This window comes from Sinocyclocheilus grahami, unplaced genomic scaffold, assembly GCF_001515645.1.
Source record: "Sinocyclocheilus grahami isolate Dianchi unplaced genomic scaffold, SAMN03320097.WGS_v1.1 scaffold124.1, whole genome shotgun sequence".
NCBI classification, from domain to species: domain Eukaryota; kingdom Metazoa; phylum Chordata; class Actinopteri; order Cypriniformes; family Cyprinidae; genus Sinocyclocheilus; species Sinocyclocheilus grahami.
In genome coordinates, this window is record NW_015505303.1 from 335982 (window position 1) to 362744 (window position 26763).

The 26763-nt window shown below is 36.5% G+C and overlaps 3 protein-coding genes across 4 annotated transcripts in view; 2 read left to right on the forward strand and 1 right to left on the reverse strand.

Annotated features, from left to right (window-relative positions):
• Positions 1-1551: 1551 nt before the first annotated feature.
• Positions 1552-5750, forward strand: rab38c (RAB38c, member of RAS oncogene family). The gene is made up of 3 exons (XM_016278735.1): positions 1552-1983; positions 3573-3852; positions 5448-5750. The coding sequence occupies exons 1-3, from the start codon at positions 1787-1789 to the stop codon at positions 5613-5615; spliced, it is 645 nt and encodes a 214-aa protein (XP_016134221.1). The 5' UTR covers positions 1552-1786; the 3' UTR covers positions 5616-5750.
• A 622-nt stretch (positions 5751-6372) lies between these two features.
• On the forward strand, positions 6373-26355 carry LOC107590042 (phosphatidylinositol-binding clathrin assembly protein). Of its 2 annotated transcripts, XM_016278641.1 has the most exons (19): positions 6373-7113; positions 11760-11902; positions 12128-12203; positions 12322-12424; positions 12587-12680; positions 14847-14958; positions 15148-15254; positions 16296-16337; positions 18733-18818; positions 21004-21037; positions 21225-21367; positions 21565-21662; positions 23318-23434; positions 23540-23570; positions 23689-23821; positions 24038-24061; positions 24184-24240; positions 25440-25556; positions 25656-26355. In XM_016278641.1, exons 1-19 carry the CDS (start codon positions 6984-6986, stop codon positions 25668-25670), a joined length of 1662 nt encoding a protein of 553 aa, XP_016134127.1. In that variant the 5' UTR covers positions 6373-6983; the 3' UTR covers positions 25671-26355. The 2 variants fall into 2 exon arrangements, with proteins under 2 accessions (XP_016134127.1, XP_016134128.1); XM_016278642.1 differs by lacking the exon at positions 16296-16337.
• The window catches only part of phka1b (phosphorylase kinase, alpha 1b (muscle)), a 33224-nt gene continuing 25220 nt past the window's right edge, over positions 18760-26763 (reverse strand). Inside the window, exon 34 of the mRNA XM_016278640.1 lies at positions 18760-18772. The gene's annotated coding sequence lies outside the window, so the exon portion shown is untranslated. The remainder of the gene's footprint in view (positions 18773-26763) is intronic.

Here is a 26763-nt window from a genome sequence, read left to right on the forward strand (position 1 = left end):
CAAATAAGTCTTGCTGTTTTGCTTTTTTGTTAAAGCAGTGTTGCTGTTGTAAAGTTGTACAGCTACAGTTGTGTTGTTGGGTTTTAAAGCAGGTTTGGGTTTTTTTTCTTTCTTATCACTCTGTATTTACAGGATTTCACTGTCCACTCTGTTCAAATGTGGATGAATTGCTACACATAGATGTGTGCACACACTGTCAGAGCTGTGTGAGATCACTACCATCCTGCTTTTGTGGGGGTGGGTAGGGGTGTTAAATAATAATTTTTCTGTTGTTGTTGTTTTTCCCCCATAGGTTTTTAACATTCTAAAAGCTCTTTATTCCAAAGATACTACAAGCTAGTCAGTGTATTCAGCAGGTGTAATGTATTCTAAGTTGCTTCAGAAGTATTGCAAGTATTACATACAACAATAAAACAGTGCAAGTTCACTCAAGTAATGGAGTTGTGTACATTGTCCGCCTCTGGACGAGATACAACTAGGCCTATTTGAATATCTGGAATCTGAGGGTGCAAAAAAATCTAAATATTGAGAAAATCGCCTTTATAGTTGTCCAAATGAAGTTCTTAGCAATGCATATTACTAATAAATAATTACTACGTTTTTTTATAGAATATATTTACAGTAGGAAATGTACAAAATATTTTCATGGAAAATGATCTTTATTTAATATCCTAATGATTTTTGGCATAAAATACAAATCAATAATTTTGACACAGACAGTGTATTGTTGGATAATGCTACAAATATACCCGTGCGACTTATGGCTGGTTTTGTGCTCCAGGGTCACATATGCCAGTTCTCATCACTGGCCTTAATTTTGAGCATTTTAATTCAAATGATTATCTTTGTATTTAAACATCAAATAGAGTAAACTAAATAGCCTACAGAACAAATGCATAAAATTTGATATAGACATATAGACATTTATATAGACATTACGTATTACAATTGTTAAACACAAACAAAATAAATTAAAGAAACACGCACAAATAAACGAAGCAAATCATAACATAAATCAAATTAAACTTAATCAAAGATTCTTATATTGAAATAATTTTGAAATGCCACAAAACTCGGAGGAACTTTAACAAATCTCTATTTGTGTAATAACATTAAATATAATCAAAATATTATTGTTAGACCAATCTGACAAATGTAAACACTCCCAAGTTGAGCAGTTTTATGGGTAAATTGGGAGGTGCTGCAAACTCCACTTTTGGTGATATTAAATAATCTTATATTAAATGTTTATATCGTATAAAACTACATTATCATTACTTCTGTTCCCACAAAGTTATCTAGGTATCTTTTTACAAATGTCACAAATGTAACAAACATTATCTTATAACAAATCAATCAGTCAGATGGGGCGTGGCTATGAGGCAACGTGTGTTAATGGGCGTGGCGTTCTTGGGTTCCATCATTCATCACTTCTTCTGTACTTGATGAAGAAGCAGAGATCATCTGTGACATTTACCATTTGTGTTCTTTGAAGAAAAGACTTCATGTTTAAAATTTTTTAAATACGTCCACTTTGTTTTCTTTCTCATGTGGAACTAATGGGAAGGTAAAGCTAGTAAGGAGGACGAGCACAAAGTAACATGACAGCGGTTTGAGCATTATATAAACATTTTAAGAGCGCGTGCCTCTCACAAACTGTAATCCTGCAACAATGATCAATGAATAAGCTGTGAAACATAAGAGCACTCATGTGCTACAAATTGTACAAAAAGTAGGTCAGTGCGTTTATGATCGAGATGTGTATTTGCTATTTTTTAAAGTCGTCATGCAGAAAGAACATTTATTCAAAGATCTAGTCATCGGAGACCTCGGAGTGGGAAAAACGTCGATAATCAAACGATACGTTCATCCGATATTTTCTCAACATTATCGCGCAACCATTGGAGTGGATTTTGCTCTTAAAGTCCTTCACTGGGACAGTCAGACGGTGGTCCAGCTGCAGTTATGGGACATAGCAGGTATGTGCTCCTATTAAAATGTTTAATATTTAATGCATACCCTTACCAAAAAGTAGTTTACTTCAAGTTTATTTTAGTAAGTATACTTAAGTAAAGTTCAAGTATATTTTAAAGTGTACTTTATGTAGTAAGTATACAAGTATCAGTGTACTAGTAGTATACTTGTAAGTGTACTATTTCAATACTCCTTGGGACTAAATTGGCCCACTTTTAAGTATACTTTAAGTATAAACGTAGTAAACTCTGAGTACACAACTAGTTTACATCAACATGTTTAGTTTGTACTGCAACTATAATAAAAGTGAACTTATAGGTATACTGATAGTTTACTAATTAAATACTTGTGGTTGCATTTTTAGTACACTTTGAAGTATAGTCTCAGTAAACTACTAGTTTAGTAGTTTTATACTGCAAGTATACTCGTACGTTTTCTTTGAGTGAACTTTACATCATACTTTAAGTATACTACTATGTCCCTATTTAGGTATTCATTTGTATATATTTTGTTACATGAATATCTGAACATACAAAACATCAAAAGAACAGGGTATCTGCTTGTAAACAAAAACATTTTATTCTAGCTTCATGCATTCTTTTTTTATAAACACTAGGGGTACGGTTTATAAATTAAAAAGATAAAGAAACAAACAACATTTTGAACAAAAAGCTGAAAAAAGACTATGAATTGGATTCAGAATGATAATCAAAACGTTGATAAAGTCGATCAACACCCCAAATCTTGACAGTCATTATTACCTCTTCATTGGTAGATATTTTATTCCATAATGTTACATAGTTTTGATACTGTTTTATGTCTGATGATCGTGTTAGAATACATGTGGAAGCATCTGTTGTTTCGGTTTCTTCTTCACTTGTGTTTTTTGGAAATTCTGTACAGAAGATGTGTACTAGCAGTATAACAGTATAACAATAAAAACACGGATTCTAGGAGCACAATTATAGCTAAAATATATTTAGACTTTTTCTAAGTATAAGTCAAGTATACTTAAATGGCATTTTAAGTATATTTCTGAGAAGTACATAAAGCCCATTTCTGAGAAGTAAAAAGACTAAAAGTATACTTTCCTATTTTTAGTTTAAAAGAAGTATACTAAAAGCACACTTGAATAAACTTCTTTTTCGTAAGGGTATGGTAAACATATCCCGCTGGCTTTGTTTTATTTTACTTTACAAGATGCTGAATTCATATTATTTAGTGCTAGTCCAAAGGCAATTAAAGTAACAAGATATATTAGGCAACATTTGTATAGTGTTGGTGGTCCATATAATATGCTAAATCATTGTAAGTACGCTATTGCCTCTCTGAAATCTCCTCCTGCTGAGTTTCCTTGTGTGAATGTGAAGGAATGTGTCTTGTGTGTTAATCTCAGCTGGTCTCATACTCCTGCTAAAGTCACATGAGAGTTTGAGGTAAAGTCCATAAACACACACACACACACAAACACACACAGACAGACAGACAGTGTAGATCAACACAGTGTTATAGTAGGATTTATTATTAAGAAAAACATGATGCTATTTATGTCTGAGTGATGTTTAACCTCCAATTTGCCATCCCACGTTCGTCATAAGACAGGAGCGCTATGGGAACATGACACGGGTTTACTATCGGGAGGCCGTGGGAGCCCTCATAGTATTTGACGTGACCAGAGCCTCCACGTTTGACGCAGTGCTGAAATGGAAAGACGACCTGGACTTAAAGGTCACTCTCAGCAACGGCAAACCTGTCCCAGCTGTTCTTCTGGCCAACCAGTCTGACCAGTCACGTGAAGGTCTGCGTTCCCAGATTCCAAAGCTTGATACATTCTGCAAAGAGAATGGATTTGTGGGCTGGTTTGAGACCTCTGCAAAGGTGAGGGGTTTATTTTGTGACCCTGAGCAGGATGTAGATGTAGAGAGATACAGAATCAGGATCTGTGTATGTGTTTGTGTAGCTGTTTGCATGTTTGCATTTAACACAAATACAGCAAGAATGCATTGTGCTCATTAGCAGGAAGGCCATTGTTTAACATTTACAGCCCCACTTTAATGAGTTACACAGTTGTGTGTGAAAGGGTATAAAGTGGATCCTCAAATAAATGACATGACACCATACTGTCTGAAACATTTTAACTCTGGATCACCTTTATTACTTTATGACTGTGCTCTTTTTATATACTTTCTTTTTAACTTTTTAATACAATTTAAAATTCCACCAAGCAGTTTACTGCTGCCTCTATATATTTTGAACCATAATCTGGGGTAGAGTTGCATTAAATGTTACGCCATACAACTGTTGCATTCATCCTCGGGTAAATGTCACATGATCTGAGCTGTAGAGACAGTGCTTTCTTTACATGCAGACTGGGCCAAAAAAAATGTGCATGTTATAGTAAAGTGACGTGACATGTGGCCAAGTATGGTTACCCATACTAGGAATTAGTGCTCTGCATTTATCCCATCCTTAGTGCACACACACACCATGAACACCCACCCCAGAGCAGTGGGCAGCCATTTATGCTGCGGTGCCCGGGGAGCAGTTGGGGGTTCAGTGCCTTGCTCAAGGGCACCTCAGTCATGGTATTGAAGGTGGGAGAGAGTGCTGTAGATTCACTCCCCCCCACCTACAACCCCTGCCGGACCTGAGACTCAAACTCGCAACCTTTGGGTTACAAGTCCAACTCTCTAACCATTAGGCCACGACTTTATGAGTGGCAAATCCAAATATGTATGCTTTAGAATAATATTTGACATGCAATTGGGAATTATGTGTGTGATAAAATGATCATAAATGATATACAAATGCATGTGTTCAAAAGTGTGGGGTCAATAACATTTTTTATAAGGTGTCTAATACTTTTATTCAGCAAGAATGTGTTAAATTGATCAAAAGTGACAGTAAAGACAAAACCTTTCTAAAAAATATATTTAAAATAAATGATGTTTTTTTAGTTTTTTTCTTATTAATCAAAGAATCCTGAAAAATGTATAATGGTTTCCACAAAAATATTAACCAGCTCATCTGTTTTCAACATTGATACTCGTAAGAAATGTTTCTTGAGCAACAAATCAGCCTCTAGAATGATTTCTAATGTTAATATTAGAATGATGAATATTAGAACAGTTTCTGAAGGATCACGTGACACTGAAGACTAGAGTAATGATTCAGATGTGCCATCACAAGAACAAAATACATTTTTAAATGTATTAAAATAAAAAACTGTTTAAATATTAATAATATTTTACAATATTAGTTTGACTGTATTTCTGATCAAATAAATGTAACCTTGGTGAGCATAAGATACATTAATGTTCATATTCTTGATGTTTAATGTTCAAAAACATTCAGAAATCTTACTAACCCCAAACTTTTCAACAGTGATGTATGTGGCTGTAATATAGGGATTTGTGACCTTATTGTCTGAATGACTCCCATATTCTTTGTGTTTGATTTTACGCCCACTGAAGGAGAACACAAACATCGAGGTGGCAGCTAAATGTCTGGTGGATCACATTTTAGCCCATGAAGAGAACATCACCAGCAGCACAGACCCAGATGTGGTGGCCCTCCCCGGGTACAACAACAACACAAAAGAACGGGTCCGAGCCAAATGCACGGCGTGTTCCAAATTTTGAAAACAGGAGGATGAAAGTAAATATAAAATAAATAAGTTGCGGTTTGTTATAGATTTAAGGGGACTTTAATCCCATTTAATGGTAATCCCAAAACAATGAGATTCATCTTCAAGACACAAGAAATGCAACAAAATGGCGGGGCCTGTGAAGAAGGATTGTGCTGATTATATGTAGCGTGAAATCTCACATCATTAGATACACTGTGTTTGTGACACTTCAAGTCTCAAGGATTTCACTCATCAGTGTTCTGTTTACAGGTGAATGCTCTGCTATTTTAGCCAAGTACCAAGTATTTTATGACACAAGTCCAGGTCAATTATGCATTTCTTGCTGTTTTGTGTGCGGACTCTTTGAGCATGTAATATTTATTAAAAGTGACCTCTTATTCAGTTAGCCTATATAAGATTAAAAAACGAGGATGTTGTGCACACAAAATGCCTTAATACTTGCACAGCTACAGTATCTAGGAATGTTATCCTGCAACCTCTTGCATTAACAAATAAAGCATACAGTATTTTCCCTCATGTAAGCTCTTGAATATGATATTGTAGCCCTGCGCAATTCAGGGTTGTGCAATGAAAAGAGGCAAGACGCACTATTAAAGACTCTGAAATGGCCGTCTGATGCATTCTTATCTATGCACAGAGGGGGTTTAAAGCAGTGCGGAAATTCCACCTTAAGGTGCCCACCCCAGATATTCTGACACAGGCCAATCGCCCCCCTCTCCAGTCACCTGATTCTCATACTGCCATTTTGCGCGGAGCGTCCGACTGTTAACTATAGGAAATTGGAATTGTTGCTTCATCAAACGAGATGCTGAATTTTCACATTTAGGACCACTGCTGCAACTGTTCGACTGGGATAATATCCACATACTATTTCGTATTCTCAGAAGCGCATGCATTTATATAACGCGCGTAAGGCCGCCGAAGGAATTTGGAAAATGATGCTTGGTATCAAATTCCCTGATGCACCGGCTCCGCGCATGCAATGAAGCAGGGCGAGATTTTCCGCGGCTAGACGTCGAGAACGCTCCGATTTTCATTTTCGTTCGCCGAGATCGTAGTTAGCTTCGTTCAAACAGCAATTGCATGGTTAACCGGCAACACCGGAGGCTAGCGAGTAACATAGTGTCCTTTTTGCGCGTGCTTAACTGGTAGGCCTATTTAATTAACGATCGGTCATTATATTGTCATCGTTTCAGCGCGCGGTGATTGCCGTTATCTGAATGTCAGAGCATCCTCGCCCGTGTCCGGTTCGTATCAGGGTAGCGCTCTCCGCAAGACCGACTAAGCCCACGGAGCGGGCTCCCACACACCCCTGCAGCGAATAGATCTGTTTGAGAGACGATTTATTGAAAATCGTAATATGTCGGGACAGTCCATCACGGACCGGATCGCCGCGGCTCAGCACAGCATGACCGGATCTGCCATCAGCAAAGCCGTGTGCAAGGCCACGACGCACGAAGCCAGCGCGCCCAAGAAGAAGCACCTTGATTGTAGGTTAAAGCAGAAAAACGCTGCGAAATGTCACCCGTTGTGTTTTGCACTGTGCTTCGGCTGTCATACATTCACTCTTTGCCGGCCTCTCATTTGCTGCTATTTACAACCTAATCGAGGACATTCAAATGATTACAGTAGATGATGATTTCTGGACAGCCGTTATAGAGTTCATTTCATCAATTAACTGAAGGTCACCGTGGCACGTTCACAGTCCCGTACGGACGTAATGCAAATTAGAAATGCGTGATTGACACACTGACCAATTTGCATACGACAGGGACCTCTTAACCATTTAAATTGACGTTATTTATTTGAAATGCATGCGAATCATTTTGATTCTATGCATGCCACATTGGAGATACCACAACTAGATGCTTATTAGATAATTATGCAGATTCCTATGTAGACAACGTGCTCATGATTCAATCCTATAGGAAACATACAATGTCAAGGGCATAGCATGATGCACACTACGCATAGCTTGCGTACACAATGCAAGGATCAGATTGCTCGTGATTTGTATCTTAATTCCTGTTTTCAATGTTGGTGTTGCTGTTTGTATTTCTCCATTGTTGACTTGCACAGTTTGCTTTCCTAGTCTGAGTCATTGAAGGTGACAGCAGTATAATGCAGTGGTGTTTGTAGTTTAGGTGTTTCATATTGGATCACCTTAACCTTAATCTGGTTTATATGCTGCATTGCATTTGTTAAATTAGTCATTTGTTTTTTATTTGCAAGAAGCATAGTGTAGATATTTATGTAAAAAAAATCCTGTTTACTGATATGAGTCACAACAACGGAGAAAGATTTGATTCTGAAATCGGAATGCCATCACTATCTTGGCAAGGTGATCGCTATGACCGATATTTGTATTTGCAGTTCTAGTTTTTTGTTAATCCCACCTTTGTATGAGTCAGAATGGACACCTAACACACGACTTGAAGGTGCACCTTCCTTTACATGTCAAAATGAGATTTTCTTCAATTCACTAATAATAACTGAGCGTAGCTGATTAATGAAGCGGGTTATCAATTAAGCTGTCAGTTAATGAGTCCAGAGCAGATGTCCTGTGGGGGACATAAAGAAAGCAGCCTGCAGATCTAATAAACTGCCAGGCTCATTCAAAGTAATAAAGGTAGCAGGTGGTCTCTGTATATGTGCTAGCATTCACTGACACAGGTTCTATTATCAGTTAATTAGAGAGAAATCAAGTGTAACTTTTTAGTAACCGCTATTCAAGCAATGTCATGTTAGATAGCAGACCAGCATCAGTACGGATTGTTCTATTACAGTGAAACATCACATTTCTGGCAGTTCACCTTATATAATTATGAGCCACTGAAGTAGACAACAGATAAATATTGTGAGTATGCATAGAATGTCGTTAGAATGATTTGTTGGCCAATTTGTACAAAGCTATGGAACGACATCTAGATTAACTATAGAGTTTTATACCAACTATATGACTGAACGAATGTGGGCACCTGAACAAAACAACCTGATTATTGGACATTTGATTTCAAAACCATTGCAATTATCAGTTAGTCCTTCCTAACCGCTCCCATTCTCCTGGGAAGGCTTTCCTAGATGTTGGAACATGGATGCAGGGATGCATTCCTATTCACACAGAAGCGCATCTCTGGCTCGTAGTCAGCTTTCCGATTCATTTGTAAGGTGTTCAGGTCTGGGCTTTGCGCAGGCTATTCATAAACTCGCTCACTCATAAATCATTTCTTTATGGACTTCTCATTTATTGACCCCCGAAGGGGTTTTGGTACACTCATTTCTACTAAAACGTTTAAGTAAATTGGACGACTATGTTCTTGATTTTATGCTGTTAGTGATGGGTGTAGCTGAAATAGCTAACCTTGTTCATTATAGCCTGTTCGTTGGCCACATAATTTTTCAAATGCATAAAAACGTTATTTTTCTTTTAACAAATTTACTGTTCAAAATGTTGGGGTCTGTAATTATTTGAAAGAAGTCTTGTATTCTTACAGAGGCTGCATTTATTTGATTAAAAATTCAGTGCAACAGTAATATGGTGAAATATTATTACAATTTAAAAGAGCAGGTTTCTGTTTTAATGCATTTTAAAGTGTAATTTATTCCTGTGATGGCAAAGCTGAGTTTTTAGCACCCATTGCTCCAGTCTTCAGTGTCACATGATCCTTCAGAATTCAATGTGCTGATTTGGTGCTCAAGAAACATTTCTTATTATTATGAGTTATTATTATTATTATGTTGAAAACAGCTGTGTAATATTTTTATGGAAATGTGATACATTTTTCAGGATTCTTTAATGAATAGAAGATTCAGAAGAATTCAGATCGATTCCATTGTAAATGTCTTTACTGCCACTTTTGATCAATTTAAAGGGATAGTTCACCCAAAATAAAAATGTGTCATCATTTACTCAGCCTCAAATTGTTCCAAACCTGTATGAGTTTCTTTTTTTTCTGTTGAACACATAAGAAGATATTCTGAAGAATGTTAATAACCAAACAGTTGATCAGTCAGTGGCTACCATCAAGTGTTTACTCACATTCTTCTAAATATCTTCTTTTGTGTTCCACAGAAGAATGAAACTCGTACAGGTTTGGAACAACTTCAGGGTGTGTTTTCATTTTTTGGGTGAACTATCCCTTTAATGCAGTCCTTGTTGAATAAATTTATTAATTTATTTTTAAAAAATCATTCTAACCTCAGACTTTTGTAGGGTACAACGGGGCTAAAGGCGCCTTTGATATTATTTTCATCTAAACCACTAGATGGCACAAAAACGTGGCGTAGCACTTTCCAAAACATCTGCTTTTCAAGATGCACATGTATAATTGTCTGATCCTTGACGCTGCAGTGCAAAGTTGATTCTGTGCTTACTTAATCAAATATTTTATATATTTAAAAAAATGTTGTAGATTTAAGTAGCAAATGAGAATCACTAAAATTAATGCATATATTACTTTATGATTTTCAGTTTGGTTTAAGGTAATTAAAGCAACAGTTTTTAAATGACGAAAGAATATGTAAAAGTATGGTATTTGGGGTAAAAAGCGCCCCTGCTGTTGGGGTGCACAGTAATTAACATGATAATTAATAGATGGCTGACTTTTCCATTTGTTAAAAAAAATCATTCTAACCTCAGACTTTTGTAGGGTACAACATCTAAACCACTAGATGGCACAAAAACGTGGCGTAGCACTTTCCAAAACAGCTGCTTTTCAAGATGCACATGTATAATTGTCTGATCCTTGACGCTGCAGTGCAAAGTTGATTCTGTGCTTACTTAATCTAATATTTTATATATTTTTAAAAATGTTGTAGATTTAAGTAGCAAATGAGAATCACTAAAATTAATGCATATATTACTTTATGATTTTCAGTTTGGTTTAAGGTAATTAAAGCAACAGTTTTTAAATAACGAAAGAATATGTAAAAGTATGGTATTTGGGGTAAAAAGCGCCCCTGCTGTTGGGGTGCACAGTAATTAACATGATAATTAATAGATGGCTGACTTTTATGTATAATTGTCTGATCCTTGACGCTGCAGTGCAAAGTTGATTCTGTGCTTACTTAATCAAATATTTTATATATTTAAAAAAATGTTGTAGATTTAAGTAGCAAATGAGAATCACTAAAATTAATGCATATATTACTTTATGATTTTCAGTTTGGTTTAAGGTAATTAAAGCAACAGTTTTTAAATGACGAAAGAATATGTAAAAGTATGGTATTTGGGGTAAAAAGCGCCCCTGCTGTTGGGGTGCACAGTAATTAACATGATAATTAATAGATGGCTGACTTTTCCATTTGTTGACACGGCATGGTTAGATTCAGATGGTAAATATCATATATTATGTTGGGTGTCCATATTAGAGATAATCACCATGTTTAGAATGAAACCATCATATTTAAAAACATGATATTCATCATATCATATAATAAAATATCATTTGTTGTTACTACTGTAAATATATATTCAATTATTATTGGATCTCCTTCAATACTTTCAGAATCTTTACTTATTAAAATTATTTTGTTTCTGTATTTTAAAACATATTTTAATGACAGTATATTTATTGAACAAAAATTAATTCTTTTATTTTTCAAAATAAGCAGAAAATAGTACAAACTTTGCTAAAGTGATTGTTTTTAACTTTAAGTATTAACTTAGACATTATTTTTTTTTAAAACATGTATTTGTATGCCTTTTACCCCATGCTGGTGGGCCTTTTACCCCGTGTGTGGCCCCTCTTGCCACCTCATACATTTATACGATTTTTAAACAAAATAAACAACTTGAATGATTTATTTTCACACAAAATATGTAGCTCCATTAATGTTCAATACAACGTATATATTTGTTCTGCAATTATGCATTTTAGGTGCAGTAAACAAAAATGAGTTGATTCATTTAAGTTTTTTATATTATTATAACACATTAATGGTATATGTATATATTTTTTCTGCAATTATGCATTTTAGGTGCAGTGAATAGCACATTTTTTCTTAAGGTGGGCCTTTAGCCCCGTTGCACCCTACTGAATTAATAAGTAGGTCCACAGACTTTTTCAACCACAATACAATAGTCCTGGATCATGTACAGTCATTGTTTCTGCTCTGTTTTGCTCACCGTCCGCAGATCTAATGCACTGCACCAATGAGCTGAACGTGAATATACCTCACTTGGCTGACACATTGTTTGAGAGGACAGCAAATCAAAGCTGGGTGGTGGTCTTTAAAGCTCTCATTACTACACACCACCTCATGATGTACGGCAATGAGGTAAGAGTCGCTGCTTGAATTCTTGTTGTTCTTGTCAGTTTCTCAATGAAATGTAGTGTGTCACAAAATCAATGTAAAAGTACTTGCCAGGACCATTCTGTCAGATTTTCAGGTAGCTGGGAAACATAATATTTCTTGTTTTTATGTTTTTCAGTAGATCTTTATTGTTGTTATTGTGCTCAGTTTGCTCTACCGATAACTCTGCACTTGCTTTTTATCATCCAGAGGTTTATCCAGTACCTTGCATCAAGAAGCACACTCTTTAACTTGAATAATTTCGTAGATAAAGGCGCATTACAAGGTATGTTTTATGGTTAATACTTCATAATAATTTTGTTTTTGAACCTTCTCATCAGATTTATGCTGTATGTGAAGCTTTAAGTGGCCTAAAGCACTGTATCACTGAACGTCTCTTCTAGGTTATGATATGTCCATCTACATTAGACGTTACAGCAGGTATCTGACTGAGAGGGCTCTGTCCTACAGACTCGTCGCAGCTGATTTCACCAAGATGAAGAGAGGGTGAGGCGTCTGCTCTGGGGAAATATTCCTTAATGAGCCAAATAAGACAAATGGCAGCATTACTGCAGAAAGAACGGCAGCCTTTTTGAAGGTGTACAGTTGTGGTCACACCTGTCAGTTTCAAATATGTATAACCTCACACCATTAATATGTTCTGCGCAGGACGGATGGCGTGATGCGCAGTATGAGCATAGAAAAGCTGATGAAGACTCTACCTATCATTCAGAATCAGCTGGACGCCCTTCTGGACTTTGAGGTACAGGATATAAAATATCTCAGATTCCAAAGCCAAAATTTTGTGTGAATAAAACAAATAAAATGAATTCCGTCTCGGCAGTTTTACACAACACAGCATTTCACAGACTGTCATTTTTTCTTTTCTTTTTTTAAATTAAATATCGTGCATTATTTAACACATGTGGATTTGAGTGTTTTTTCAAGGGAATGTTGTCAAAGTATAGACCAGTTTCAGTGTTTTTGTGGGCGGAGCCTATCTGGTGGTAGAAAATCTCAGTTTTAAAGTAGCGGTCTATGGAAGCCATGGAATAAAAGAATAAAAAAGGTAATTTTGAGTTAATATTTCACAATTCTGACTTTTTTCTTCCAAATCCGAGATTATATGTCACAATACTGATAAGAAAAATCAACTCGTCATTTTCTCTTTTCCCCTCAGCTCAGAATCATAACATTTCCTCAGAATTGACAAATTCGCAGTTGTTAAATAGAGTTATAAAGTCTGAACTAGGAGATATAAACTTGCATTTGCGAGAAATAAAAGTCAGAATTGTGAGATAAAATAGGTAAATGTTATGTAAAATGTTATAGGTTTAAACAGTATTTCATGCTGTAACTGTAAATAAAATATGTCCCATATGAACTGCGAATGTGAATATTATGTAGACCTATTGTTTAAATCAAATTTATGCTTTTAAAATAGGGTAATCAGCAGGTTTCATTCATAGTCTGTCTGTTTAAACGTCTGCATTGAGTTTCAAATGGCGTCTTTGACAACAGTACTCTATAAAAATGATTTGCATTCCAATTCTGACATCAAAAGGCACAATCTCTTCTCTTATTCTCAAATTCTCTTATTCCATGGAGTTTACTCCCACTTGTTATCAGTGTTTTTCTGCCACCACAATGTGCACACAGCTTTATATCAGCATGAGTGTGATTTGGCTGTAGAAAATCACAGCCATGCTGATATAGAGAGATATTACATGGCTACTCATGTGATACTGCATTTATACAAAAGTTAAACAGCACAAGTAAGTAAACAAAAATGAGTTGATGAGTTGAAAAGTTTTTTATATTATTATAACACATTAATGGTATATGAATAATGCGGCATATATATATACAGTGGGGAAAAAAAGTATTTAGTCAGCCACCAGTTGTGCAAGTTCTCCCACTTAAAAAGATGAGAGAGGCCTGTAATTTTCATCATAGGTATACCTCAACTATGAGAGACAAAATGAGAAAAAAAATCCAGAAAATCACATTGTAGGATTTTTAAAGAATTTATTTGCAAATTATGGTGGAAAATAAGTATTTGGTCAATAACAAAATTTCATCTCAATACTTTGTTATATACACTTTGTTGGCAATGACAGAGGTCAAATCATATATCATATCAATGACGATTTTCGACAAATACAAAAATAATAATTGCAATTGTTCAAATATTAAGAATGTTGTGTGCACATAAATTCATATTAGAATTTAAATTCTAAAAGATTTGAGTGTTTTTTTCATCTAGATGAATAAAAAAATGTCCAGTGGTGCGACCGTGATTTATCAAAACCCCTGGGTCATTCTACTTTATTACACAGAACTTAATTTCTGAACTTATTTGTTTTGCTTTCTTTGTATGTATGGATTACTTGGATTGTTACCGACATCTGGTGAAAATTTCATGTCAACAGCACCTTTAGAAATATATTTACTGAGAAAAATGGTGATGTGTTCAATACTTATGTAAATATGTAGTATAGATAATGCATATCAATTGTATTTATACAATTATACAATTGCAAAAATATAACATATGATATAGGAATAAAATATTTGATATGGATATTAAGGATATAATAATAACTGTTATTTTGGATTAAAGAAATAAAAATAATGTAAATTATGAAATGTAAAACACACAAAACCAAAACTTTCAGTCTTCCCCTACCTGACGTTTATGAAAAATCTTTTTGAAAACATAGTTGAACCTTTCACTTAACCATACTGTTATTGAGATACAACCCTTGTAACAACTTACCCCTCTATGGCGCTTTGGAGACCTTCTTAGTAGAAGTTTGGAAGCTTGATATTGCTAGATGATTTATAGATGCCTAGTAGGAATGCAGAAATACAGCAAGCCAGTATTTAAATGTTTTGACAAAGATTGTGACTTTGTGCTTCCCTGTAGGCCAGCTCTAATGAACTGACCAATGGGGTGATCAATTGTGCCTTCACGCTGCTCTTCAAGGACTCTATCCGCATCTTTGCTGCTTACAATGAAGGTGTCATTAATCTGCTAGGTAATGCATTCACCTCAGAGCAAAGATCCATGTAATTTCAGTAATTCAGTAGTTTGAGTATGCATATGAATGTGCAGCGCAAAGGTTGTTGGTCACAGCAACTTTTATATATGAATATATTATATGTCTTAGAAATATCTTTTGTACTTCAAAGAGAAATGTTAACTTGCTTTTTTCTTCACTTCAAAGAGAAATATTTTAATATGAAGAAGAATCAATGCAAAGAGGCGTTGGAAATATACAAGAGGTTTCTTATCAGGATGACCAAGCTCTCAGAGTTTCTCAAGGTGGCAGAGGTAAAACGTCTCCAGATATAATCCATGCATGGGATGGTTGGGCTCATCTTGTTCAGGCCCTTTTTTGCTAAGTGTCCCTCTTGCCTTTTGGTCCAAGAACCTGTATCAGAGGCCCCCCCCCCCCCCTCATGCTGCCTGTTCTGGTGCCTGCACTGCATGCCTTAGCAGAAAGTCTCTCTATCTATCTGTCCCTCTCAACAACAGCAAGACCAGAGCTATGACACGACTGCAACGACAGTCCTTTAATGTGCAAACGATGAGTTGAACCTTTGTTTTGCAGTTTGGATGCAGGCACAGTTGTCAATTTGGATCTATTGGATGAATAATTGCTTTAATGACAAGATAAGACACACTGCAAAGATAAAGCTTTGATTCTGTATAGATGAATGAACACCGGGCACCTTGATAAAGGACATGATATTTTTGACAACTGTGCCAGTGCGATGGTTGGAATTTAGCTGTTTACTTTTGTCTGTAAAGCCCATAATTTTGATGTGTATGGAGGCATATATTGGGGGAAAATGCTAAGCACATCCTTCTTGAGTTTTTTTTTGGTTTCTTCTCTTCTCTCTTTGGGTTTTCTCCTTTTCTTTTTTGCTTTCTGGCTGAATAATATGACTTCAGGAAAAGGGTGAAGTGCTATCCAAAAACTGACTAAAGTTGACTTTAAGAGCACATTTCTTTATTTGTATAACAATGTGTGTATGCCATTTGTTTTTCTTGTCTTTTTTCCAAAGTCAACATTAGTTGTGTGTTTCTTTTGGATGTTTCTCACCTAGTCATGTAAATATCTCACCATTGACCTACAAGTGTCTTCTCACTCACCATCTCCGCCACAACCTCAATGTCTGTGTGTGTCCATCCATCCATCCAGTCGTCCATGCTTTCGTTTTTGGTTTTCATACACTGCATGGAGTAATGGCTCTTTTTCTTAATTCTTCTTTCTCCCTTCTCCACGTGCCTTGGTTTTTCCTCTTTTTACCGTTTGGTTTCACGTTTTGTTTTCCGTTCTCCCTCCCTTCCTTTTCTTTTGTGTCACAGCAAGTTGGAATTGATCAGGTTGACATCCCAGATCTCTCACAGGTTAGTGGTGCATTTCATCTCAGTTTCTCTCATGTGGCTTCACCCTGATCTCTCATTCACGTCTCACCCCATAGACCATCATCCCCAGCCCTGATTTCTTTTGATTTCCCCCTCATCTATCAGACTTTTAGGATAGGGGCCTCAAGAAACTTACTCCATACCCGCGCACTCCCAAGGAATCAGATGTGCTGTTTTGCATTTTCTGTTGTCGCCAGAGGTAAATGGGTACCAAAGCTAGTCTATGTGAATTTTTACAGGTGCTATCTCTGATAGCCGTTGCCTTGATTATACCCACATTTGATTAGCAATGAAAAGTCAATTAAGGTCTCATTAAAGCTTAGTGCTTGCCCCTCGAGCCACTATTTCTTACTGGCATATACCCATGAGAAATTTGACGGCTTGTAATTCGAAAGCCGCGTCTTCGCCGTCTCCGACACTCGCATACGACTGCATTTACCCTCCGTGTACACACCAAGAACAACGAATGAATGAATATTTATTCACAAATGGCAGTTGGAGAAAATTATATATTATGAGTGTAAATAGTTGTTTTAATCATTATTAGATGACTATTTTGGACTTAATTATTATTGCCGCCAATTCTGCAAGGGTGTTTATTTAAGATTTAAAAAATATGGCGAAACGTCGCACTCATGGTTCATAGATTGGAATACACAACATCTGTCACATGTGGTCTGGTGCGACTTCTGGTCGGTCGTTTGTCGGAGACAGCGAAAAGGCGGCTTTACACCGATTGATATATGGCTAAATGGTGCGTGTGCGACGATCTCCGCCACGCTGTACGTGGCCAGTCTGATGTTGTGGGCACAGCTTCGATAAATAAAGAGCTCTCCTAACCTGTACACACTCACCTTTGCCATATATCTCTGTACTGGTAGGGTATTCTGCTTGGATAGCTTCTTGGGAAGACCAGTGAATGTGCACTAAACTAAAAGAATGCCTTAAAACTGGAGCTGGGGACTAAATTCTGCCTGGCACCTCATGAAGTTAATATAGTCAGCAGCACTGCCAAATATAGACCTGCTTTTCCAGCATCTCTCGACAATTCTGCCAGGGTGCCGGGCATTGACGTCCCCCTTCAGTTTGCCACCATTTGGCATATTTGACATTTTCATTTACATTGGACAGGGACTCCTGAAGGTGTTGGGCTGGCACACTAGAGTGGTACTTTAACAAAACATTTTATTGGAAGGAGTGCCTTGTTTTCTTAAGCTGAAGCAGTATTCAGAAGGCCTGCGTTCTATTCTCGAGTATTCTATCATTAGCACCATTGATTAGGCTTATTTCATGAGTCCTATTTAAGTGCCTTTTCTTGTCTGTAAGCTAGATATTCATCACGGCCTTTTGTATACTCCTGCTCCTGTAGTACCCTTGTCTTAACTTCTCTTCCTTGTTTATCTCTCCTTTAATAGTGTGTTGTTTCGTTGCATATGTTTCAGATTTCTCAGTAGAATGCTCCCTCTATTGTTTTCCTTAAAATGACACGTCTGAGAAATCTGCTCTTTTGTTATTCATGAAATTTTCTCCTCTGAATTGGCATGCACACCGGACACAGCTCGTGGCCCAAAGGCAAACGTTGTGTAAGAGCGGACGCAAGTGCCCGTGTGCCGAATCCTTTCGGCCGGCGTTTCGATTCAATTGACGTTGCTCCTTTTGGATGAAAGTGCAATACGTGCATAAAATACTGGCGGCGTGGGCTCACTCAATGCTTGCCTTTCTTTGGTTAACCTGCTTTGGCTTCCAAGTGTTTTGGGAATCCATCAAAATGGCGATGCAGACATTACAATCAGGTTTTACTCCTGATTTATTTCCAAGAAATCCAAGTGGAATCCAAAGATTAGCAGGTTCTGCTGTGGCTTTTGATACCTGTGCAGTATGTGCATTTACTGTATATCCTGTGCATGATTAGAAAACCCCCCTTGTAGGTCAGTCTGCTTTCTGTTTTTCATGGTTTTAATTCTTCTCGAGTGATCTCAGTTGACTTCACAGGTCTTAAACGGCCTGTTGGAGAACTTGCATGGGAAACAAATATTGTTTTGCATGCGTAGCTTTTAAGCTTAAGTCGTTTCCACTTGAATTACTTCTGTTGTGTTTCCCCTTTGTTTTCAGAATCTCATGACCACTATTAGGTTCTCTTAGTTACGCAGCCTTTGTGTGTGTGAAGGTATGAGTGTGTGAGAGAAAGAATAAAAATGATAGAATATAAATATATGTAGTTTTTGCATCAATTTCTAATTTTATGATTCATAGAGAGAAGTGCAAATGTTTGTGTGTTTGGGTATATATGTGTGTCATTTGCTGCTGCTGCTTTTAACCATTTTGTTGTATTGCCTAAAACCTGTGTTGCCTCATCCCTTTTCGACCTCACCACCAGGCTCCCAGCAGTCTCTTAGAAGCTCTGGAACAACATCTGGCTTCTCTGGAGGGCAAGAAAATGAAAGATGCCTCTACCGTCAGCAGGTACTTGAAATTATACTGGAATTCTGGATGCAGGTCAATGACAAATACAAACGTCAAGCCTGATGAATAGGATAAAAAATTATAATAATCTAGTTTATAAACATCTGCCAAGTTCTTGGAATTTCTTTTTCCAAGTTATTGGTACTCTTTGTATTCATAATGATTTCACACATTAAAAAAAGTTTTCAACCATCATTTTAATTTAATCGCTCGAGATCAGTGTTTCTGAAACTTTTTGACTCCAAGGTCCCTTTTTTCCCACAACATTATTTTAAAGGGGTCATATGACATTGCTAAAAAGAACATTATTTTGTGTATTTGGTGTAATGAAATGTGTTTATGCGGTTTAAGGTTCAAAAAACACATTATTTTCCACATACTGTACATTATTGTTTATCCTCTATGCCCCACTTTTCTGAAATGCGTCGATTTTTACAAAGCTCATCGTTCTGAAAAGTGAAGTGTGCTGTGATTGGCCAGCTATCCAGTGCATTGTGATTGGCCGAATACCTCAAGCGTGTGACAGAAATGTTACGCTCCTTACCATACTGTGATGTTGTGTCCCGGCATGACGAGACAATAACAATAAAACCTATTATAAACGAGGCATTTGTTGCATCCAGTGGGGACATAATTACAGATTATAATGACTTATACTGTCTTTTTACATGTTGCATTACATCGCGCCGCGTTAACATAAAACCATGTCTGCATTTGTGATCGGAGAAATGACAAACAACAAGTGTTACTCTACACTGCTCAAAACTCGCGTTTGAATCGTCAGTGGCAAATCCTTTAAATATAAAAAACGTACTTACAGTTTGTGAGGCAGAACAGCCGGCATTGTAGTCTACTCTCCCAGGATCAGGAAACAGTCCTCCATAAAATGTGTTGCACACATCTGAATATTTGGTTTGCACTGTTCTGGAACAGTGTTGTAAATACAACTTGACCACTGATTTCTAGTTGTGTCCTCTTTTGGAAGGCCAAAAAAAGTAGTTTCGCTTTCACAACGAAACACACAGCGTCTTCACAGCATGGCGGCGGCGGTAGCAGCAACAATAAAGTTACGCCTTCTTTCTTTGTGTGAACATTTGGGTGGCATTATGCAAATCTTCCCACATTGTGACATAGACATGTGGGGTCATGTTTAAACGAGGCGTTTTAGGAGGGCGTGGGCCAGTCTTAACTTTTATAAAGAATATCTCTTTGGGTTTGAGGCTTTAGTCTTTGCAATTTTAGGGATCTTATCTATTCACGAACAGCTTGTAACACTCCAAAGAGAAAGGAAAACTTGAAATCGCATCATATGACCCCTTTAAAAAAATGTTTTATGTAAATGTGATGTAATGTAAAAAAAATTAATTCAAAATCATTTCAGTTAATCTTGAGGCCCCCTTGGAAGTGGTTGAGAACCACTGCTTATAATATAAGTTGTGTGTAAAAAAATACTCCCCTTCATCTTGAATTTACACATCTTAATCTTTTTAATTATTTAATTTATTTATTTTTTAATATTGGGGTACTCTATTTGACTTGAAACAAACTTGCCTTTTCATAAAGATCTAAAAATATCTCATATAGTTTTAAAAACTTACAGATTTCATGAGGGTCAAAGACTATATTTTATAGGTCTACTTTTTATTTTATGATTTTCGTCACATGACACTTTTTAAAATAAATAATAATACATTTTTTATTATATTATTAAAATATAATTATAAAATGTAAATAAATATTTATCATATTTATATTATATTCTCTTCATCACAAAAAATAACTAAAATAATAATAAAATAAACAGTTATGCTATCTAGACATTGTAGACTTCCCACACACAAAAAAAATCTCAAAATAAATTTTTTATCAGAAATTGAAGATTTATTCATTTCTGCCACAGCATTTTAGACAAATCATGCAGCTTTGTCAAAAGTACAAATACTTTTTTTTTCTGGAAGTTGCATTCAGAATTCACTTGGCCCAAAATTAGGTGCCAGTTTGAATGGTCATTACAGTTCAGCTCATAATCATGTTGTCATGGTGATTCTGGTTCTCACAGTAAGGTTTTCACAGATCCTCATAATGTACACACCGAAACTTGCCTAAATAGCGCAATTGGTTTGTTTGTTTATGTATCCGCTGCTATCAGACGTTCCAGTAAATCATTCTGGCTTTGCATTCATAGGGAGGTGGAGGGTGACAGACTACAGCCTGCAAAGGTAAGAAATCTAATTCATTTATCGCTTCATATTTCTGTCAAATTGCTAATGAGTGCCAACTTCACAACAGCATGAAACATATTTTCAAAGTCATTCCCTTTTGCATATTTTTATCCAGACAATTACGTGTTCTCTGAAACATTCGGCATCAATGTCATCAAGTTCTGCTGTTATTTCTGTTCTGCAGGCTGTTCAGCTCAAAGACATTGGCATGCAAACCCCAACAATATCCCCCAGCGGCCAGTCTGAGGGCAGTGCCAACAGTAGCTGCACCAGCAGCGGTGCCACTGAGCTTCTGTCCAGTCCACCTGATCTAACCATCACAAATGGGTACATGAGGCCTGTTTTTCTGGAGTGTTGCTAGTGTAGTGACACTTTATTATGAAATAACATTACTCTGTATTACTATATTTGCATTTATTCACTTAGCAAACACATTTATCCAATGACAAGTGAGACCAAAGTTGCATAAGTGCTTGTGTTTCCATTACAAGATTTAATTGTATTTTCCTGATTATCCCAAACAGAGTGCACAACTTCACCAATGACCATTTTGATCTCCAACACAATTCCAGCACCCCTACTCAGACAACCACCCTCCCAGCCAGTAACAACAGCTGGGGAGGTAATTGAACTGGCACAAAGCTGTCTCTGTTTGTTTTCTATATTCTGAATGTTGTGGCACTTTCTTTAATACAATGTTAATTTAGCCTTTTCTTCATTTCTTTGTTTTATGGCACATTCTCTACTCAATCGGGTGAGTGTTTTACATATTTTTATGATAAGTTGAATGGCTTTTAAAAGGGAAGTGTGTCATTTTTCGAACTAATGCAAAAACAGGTTCCCCTCCATCTTCCATTTTTTTTAGACAAACAGATAATTCATACTCAAAAACACACCCGTGCTTTTATGAACCAGGGGCCGGATTCACGAAAATCTTTTTAAGAAATAAGAAATTTTGTGAAGTTTCTTGAATCCGGCCCCAGATGATTATTTAGTAAATGAAAAACAACTTGACTAGTGTAGCCCGATTCATGAAGGAATCACTCTTATGAACCAGTTATTTTTAGTAAATCAGAAACATGCAGCACAACCAGTATAGTCTATTTCAGGAAACATTACTCTTATGAACCAGTTATTTTTAATAAATCTAAATTATACAGCACTACTAGTGTAGTCCGATTCATGAACAAATTACTCTTATGAACAAGCTTTTTTTAGTGAATCAAAACTATACAGTGTGACCAGTGTAGTCTGATTCAAACAAATGACTCTTATGAACAGTTATTTTTAGAGAATCAAAAACATACAGCACGACCAGTGTAGTCAGATTCACGAGCAAACAACTCTCATCAACCAGTTATTTTTAGTGAATCAAAACATACAGCATGACCAGTGTAGTCCGATTCAGGAACAAATTACTCTTATAAATCAACTATTTTGAGTGAATCAAAAACATACGGCATGAACAGTGTAGTCCAATTCACAAAAAAATAACTCTTAAGAACCAGTTATTTTTAGCAAATCAAAAACATAGAGCACAATCAGTGTAGTCAGATTCACGAGCAAACAACTCTCATGAACCAGATCTGTTTAGTGAATCAGAAACATACAGCACAACCAGTGTAGTCTGATTCAGGAACAAATTACTCCTATGAACAAGATATTTTTGGTGAACCAGAAAAATACAGCACAACCAGTGTAGTCAGATTCACGAGCAAACAACTCTCATGAACCAATTATTTTGAGTGAATCAAAAACACACAGCATGACCAGTGTAGTCTGATTCACAAATATAACTCTTATGAACCAGTTATTTTTGTTGAATCAAAATTATACAGCACGACCAGTGTAGTTTGATTCAGGAACAAATGACTCTTATGAACAAGCTATTTTAGTACTATTTTAAACAAATGACTTTTATGAAAAGTTATTTTTTAGAGAATCAAAAACATTCAGCACAACCAGTGTAGTCAGATTCACGAGCAAACAACTCTTATGAACCAGTTATTTTTAGTAAATCAAAACATACAGCATGACCAGTGTAGTCTGATTCAGGAACAAATGACTCTTATGAACCAGTTGTAGTTGAAACAGACGAGTTACCAGTTTGATTGTGTCTGAAATACCACCCTGTAGTGCATTAAATCAAATTTAACTTCAATTGAAGCGAGAAATTGATATGCATGCCTTTATGTTTGTCTCTGCATATTGAGCTGGGAATAAAAATAATTGACTTGTTTCCTATTTTTTTGTTTTCCAGATTGGTTTTAAAAAAAGGAGCTCTTTTGAAGCCCAACCTCTCCTCGCAGGTCCAAAGTCAAGGCACACAGCTCTACAATGGAGGAAAATTACTCACTAATGATCTGGACTCCTCCTTGGCCAATCTCATGGGCAGTGAGTCTTTCAGCCGTCTCATTTATTTTGTTTCTATGGCAGTTTAACATAACACTACGGACTGTAATATCTGTAATGTAAATGTATATGTTGCTTTTGTCATAGATCTACATTTTGGAGGACCCCCAGCTAAAAAGTAAGGTTTTTAGCATGTAAAGCTAATGATATTTTAGGTTTATTGACAACATAAACAATCGTCGTTGCTATATGAAGTACAGCTGTAACAGTCTGACGTAGGAATCCTTTCTTTTCAGGCCAGAAATTCATTGGACTCATTTGGAGAAGAAATCGTCTGGAGGTTCCCACTGGCAGTCTAAAGCCATGAATGGCACGGCTCCCTGGAGCCACACACACCTGGCCCCTGCTCCCATACCGATGCCACAGATGGTATGGAAATTGACTTATTGCTCAAGGCATGCTCCTGTTAGGAAATTTCAATCTGCTTCTTCGGTTCGATATGTTTGAATACAATATGTTTGCAAATCAAAATCCGAGCAACTTGGCCTGTGCACTACACAGAACACAAAATAAGTTCTTAGTTTTGTGTGATTGTCAATAATGTCTTTGTCTTTCTCTCTTCTGCATGTTTTTGTAATGATACAGAATGGAATGATTTATACTGGCTATGTAAGTCCTGCTTGTACATAAACATAATTGAATCAGCTAAATTTAAAGAACTATCAAAATAAACCAGTTACAATTATTTCTATACATTTAATTCTTATTTATTCAATATTTGTCTTTCTCAGGCACCAGCTCCGGTTGCATTTCCAATGACAACCCCCCAAGTGCCTGTGTATGGGATGGTAGGCATTTCTTATCATGTCAAATTGATTATTTTGACATCTTAATAATATTTAGGGTTCAATATATATTAACTGTTTTATACACTACTGTTTAGAAGTGTGATGTCACCAGCTGTATATATTTTAATGTTTTATTTAATCGATATATTTGATAATATTTTTAATGCAAGGCTGCATTTATTTGATCAAAAATACAGTAAGAACATTAATATTGTGAAATAGTATAACTATTAACTAAATAAATAATAAATAAATAATAACTGTTTTCTATTTGATTATCTTTTAAAATGCAATTTATTCATGGCATAGCAAAGCTGAATATTCAGCAGCCATTACTCCAGTCTTCAGTGTCACATGATTCCTCAGAAATCATTTTAATAAGCTTATTTGGTGCTCAGGAAACATTTCTTTTAAATATGTGGAAACCATGGTACACTTTTGATTGATGTAATACATCATTAATGAATGTACGTTTTGTTTTATTTAAAATTAAATAAAATTTTTCGTGTCGCCAGCCAATGAACCTTTGTGACTGAACCTGAATCCTTAACTATGGCACGTTCAAGTAATGTTTACTTACTTGAGCTTCCAGAGTTTCCGAGATAAGAGGTGTGTCAGTGAGAAAAACATGTCTGTATTAATGGTAAATGTGTTAAAAATAATTAAATAATTGTTTAATTTAAGGTAAATCTAAGTTGCATGTACAAAATACCATTGTATTGTACAGTAACAATAGAATATATAAAAATTCAATTTAGAGAACCTTTAGCGAACACACCCGATGCACCTTCTTTATTCATCATTTTGTAGATTTTAAATTCTGTTGATTTTACGAAAAGGTACATCATCATCTTGCTCCGACTATAGTTCTGTGAACACACCTGATTCGTAATTAAGTTTTTCCGAATTCCGAACACGTTTTAATATAGATGGATGCACTTTATTTGATGTCTTTTGGACTGTTGAAAAAAACACCCGCCTACTCCCATTCCAACGCTTGGAAGAGCAAGGATAATTTTTTATATAACTCAGACTGGATTTGTCTGAAAGAAAAAAGTCATATACCCCTAGGATGCCTTGAGGGTGAGTAAAACATGGGCTAATTTTCATTTTTGGATGAACTAACCCTTTAAGAACTTCTCAACAGGACTTGAACCCTCAAGTACAACGATCACGCTGAACATTTCATTGCTCTGTAGATTCCTCCTCCTGTGGGCCAGATGGGGTCAATGCCCTTAATGGCTCCCCAGCCTGTGATATATAACCAGCCCATCCTGCGCACCACCAATCCTTTCACCCCAATCCCTGGAGCTCAGGTATAGTCGCTCAAGAGCATCCTTAAGATTATATTGACGGCTGTACTTCAGTACGTACCTGTACTTGTAACCTGTGATTAAACGATTCCTTTTTTCCAGATGCACTTCATGTAGCACTGAGGAGCATGATAAACTGACACATACGCCCGAGGAAAAACATCAACCAATCCAAAACCAAAAATGGCAAGGCAGACATGAGAAACGGTTCAACTGGCTGAGATGTTCTGAAGAACTGAAGATGTTCATGTGGCATTTCCCCCTTTAGCCCGTGTGTTTGTAACATACCCCCTCCATCCAGCGACATAACAGTCCTCTGTCATTTTACATGTTACCTTTAATTTCTAAGTGTCAAAATCTAGTGTTTTTAGGCAGCCCTCTTTGATGATGTCACTGGCTGATGCAAATGGAATGACAGTGTACAGTGAATTGCGGTGGAATGAAAAGTTGTCATGATGTCAAGCCCCTCCCCCATCCCCTCCTGTTTGGAAAAGTGATTGTTGTAATTGTGCACACTTGAATCAATGTTTATAATGTCTAAACCAAGCCACGGTTTTGTATGCACATTGCCTGAATAGTGTTTCGAATCAACCACTGTCAATGTTGATTGTGCCATAGCGGCTGGCATCTCAATTTCTTGAGTCTTGGAGAAATGTGTACAGGACATTTTTCGTACATTTGTCTCGTCCCCAAACATTTTGGATTTCACCTTAAAAGTTCGATTTGTTTCTACATGACTTGTAATGCCTCATTCAGGTATGGTAAGGTATGGCTGTTTGGATTAAAGTAAAATACAGCAGTATGTTTCTGTATGGAAATTATACAATTTATTACATATCTGGTGAAAAGTGCACAGCAGATACCAAGACGCTGAGTACGGCTGTGTCTGAAAGCACCCTCTACACCCTTTTATAGTGCACTATTAAAGGTGACAGCATTTGTAGTGGCAGTAGTGGACATCCCATGATGCCCCTCAATAATGAGTGCACAACCGATGTACACTTATCAGCTAACCGCTAACGAATAGCCCCACAATGTTAACGTAACTCTGAATGTATTCTTGCATCTCAGTTTATGGATCAGTAGATTATAGTAGAGGAGTAATGCAGGGAATAGTAAATGAGAGCACAGAGTGCTGCAGGGATAATGTATTTTTGTAGGCCAAAACCCAGAAACAACTAGCGCATCCGGCTCCATCGTCCCAAAGTGT